This window comes from Capsicum annuum, chromosome 9 (genome assembly GCF_002878395.1).
Source record: "Capsicum annuum cultivar UCD-10X-F1 chromosome 9, UCD10Xv1.1, whole genome shotgun sequence".
Lineage (NCBI taxonomy): Eukaryota > Viridiplantae > Streptophyta > Magnoliopsida > Solanales > Solanaceae > Capsicum > Capsicum annuum.
The window spans coordinates 79,109,754-79,111,831 of record NC_061119.1 but is presented as its reverse complement, the minus strand read 5'-3'; the positions used below and the strand labels follow the sequence as shown (position 1 = coordinate 79,111,831).

At 40.2% G+C, this 2,078-nt stretch overlaps 1 protein-coding gene across 1 annotated transcript; it reads right to left on the bottom strand.

Moving 5' to 3' along the window:
- Positions 1-331: 331 nt before the first annotated feature.
- On the bottom strand, positions 332-1,584 carry LOC124887090. The gene is made up of 4 exons (XM_047396269.1): positions 1,476-1,584; positions 860-1,065; positions 607-766; positions 332-522 (listed from the first exon to the last, which is right to left on the bottom strand). The coding sequence occupies exons 1-4, from the start codon at positions 1,582-1,584 to the stop codon at positions 332-334; spliced, it is 666 nt and encodes a 221-aa protein (XP_047252225.1).
- Positions 1,585-2,078: the final 494 nt, after the last annotated feature.

Here is a 2,078-nt window from a genome sequence, read left to right as displayed (position 1 = left end):
ACAGAACTTGTACTACTCTTATTTATTTAAAGAATATGCTACAACAACATGCTACCCTGTACCCTCAACTTAAAATCAAAACATAATAAAACTAAGGGTTAGGATATACCTGGAGTGGGTCATTCTCAAGACTCATGGGTTGCCTCCTATGCAGTGCTTGATTTAATGTCGCGGCACGATGCAGTTATCTTGGCTACTCAGACTTTGCCAAGACATCATACCAATACCTTTTGTCATCCATATTAAAAACATTCATGACTGCGAATACACTCATCTCTTCTTGATTCACTGTGGATGAGCGCATTTTAAACTTTGCTTCATTTTTGCCAACTCAAAAATTGAGCTCATTGAGCTCCAAATTAACTAGCACTCTCCTTGTGGCCAATAATGTTCTTCCCAGAATAATAGGCACCTTAAAATCAACATCATAGTCTAGAACCACAAAATTCGCAGGGAGAATGAAGTCGGCCACTTTCACCAGCACATCATGTAGAATACCCATAGGTCTTTTGATTGACCTATCTGCCATCACGAGTCACATGTTTATATGAGTAGGTACCCCTACATTAAGCCTCTTATAGACGGCCAGTGGCATCAAATTAATACTTGCGCCAAGGTCACACAAAGCTTTCTCAAATTTCACAGGTCCTACTATGCACAGAATAGTGAAAGCACCAGGATCAGGCTTTTTCTGTACTAAGGACTGTGATGAAACAGCACTACAATGGTGGAGATTTTCCACCATCTCACAACTTACTTTCTTCTTCTTCATCAGCAGATCCTTCATAAATTTAGCATAGCTCGACATTTGCTCAAGTGCCTCCATCAATGGCAACGTCATTGTCAGTTGTTTCATTACTGCCATGAACTTGCTAAATTTTTCATTATTTTTTTTATTCTTCAACCTCTGCAGAAATGGAGGTGGTGTTCTTGGCAATTTATTTCCATACCACTTCCTCTTTTTGTCGTCTTCTTTCTCTGACATGTTAATAAAGCCATTCACCTTCTCAGACTTCACTGGATTTCTTCCTTCTGATTCATCAACACTTACCTCCTTCTCCACGACTTTACCCATAGAAGGTCCAGATAATATCCAAACAAAAGCCATTAGTCCACAGGTTTTAAACCATATCACTAGGTAAAGTGCTGAAAGTTGGCTCATCTATTGCTCCAACTGCTTAATAAAAGCAGAGTGTGAGCTAACTAACTGACTGAGGGTAGAAAACTCACTTTTTATATTAGTTACCTCCCAGTTAGTAGCTTCAACTCCCTTCAATAGCTTTTCCATCATGTCTTCCATGGACATCTTTCCAGAACTAGTAGATACAGCATCCCGACTTCTAGGAGGAACATACAAACCACTCCTATCATTATTATTTCTCCAATGTCCCTAATACCTATCTTTATAATGAGGCTTGTCATAGAAAGTCCGACCTTGGTTCCCTTGGCTATTGCCTTGAAAACCCCCTGATTACTCACGTAGTTGGCCTCAGCATCAGCTCCTGCAGATATGGTACCTTGAGCATCCACAGCCTTAACCATGTCAGTCTTGCCGGATAGCAAATTCTTAGCCAGCAAGTCCATCTACGTCTTCAAGTAGGTCATATCCTGATCTCGCTCCTCATCCCTTCTACGTTGTTCTGCAGTAATACCACCAGCCATCATAGGTCTAGCCACTACAGAACCTCTAGTGTTCTAATCTTGACTTTGCTTAGTTATTCTATTTAGCATGTTAGAAGCATCCAGAAAAGAGAGTTCAATGAACGAACTACCTATAGCATTGTTGACTATTGGCTTTGTCAGAGAGTTGAAAGCTCTATACAAGGTCTCCATCAAATACAAATCTGTCATACTGTGCTTCAAACATTGTGCAAGTTTCTTCTTAAACCTTTCCCAAGTCTCGTGCAGTACTTCAGTCAAAAGCTATCTGAAGTTGCTAATCTCGTCTCTCAACTGTACCCTTCTGAGGGGTGGAAAGAACCATTCTAGGAATGCATCTTTCAGCTGTCTCTAGTTGGTTATAGAATAAGGATATAATTCATTCAACCATATTATTGCCTCTCCAGACAGAGACAATG

What these genes read in the sequence shown, in the direction of transcription:
- LOC124887090 (XM_047396269.1), bottom strand. Translation starts at nt 1,584, where the DNA reads ATGGACTTGCTGGCTAAGAATTTGCTATCCGGCAAGACTGACATGGTT. An exon ending in AATTTAGCAAGTTCATGGCA is followed by an intron (nt 767 to 859) that starts GTAATGAAACAA and finishes CTGCTGATGAAG; the next exon opens with AAGAAGAAAGTAAGTTGTGA. An exon ending in TTTGTGTGACCTTGGCGCAA is followed by an intron (nt 523 to 606) that starts GTATTAATTTGA and finishes TCGTGATGGCAG; the next exon opens with ATAGGTCAATCAAAAGACCT.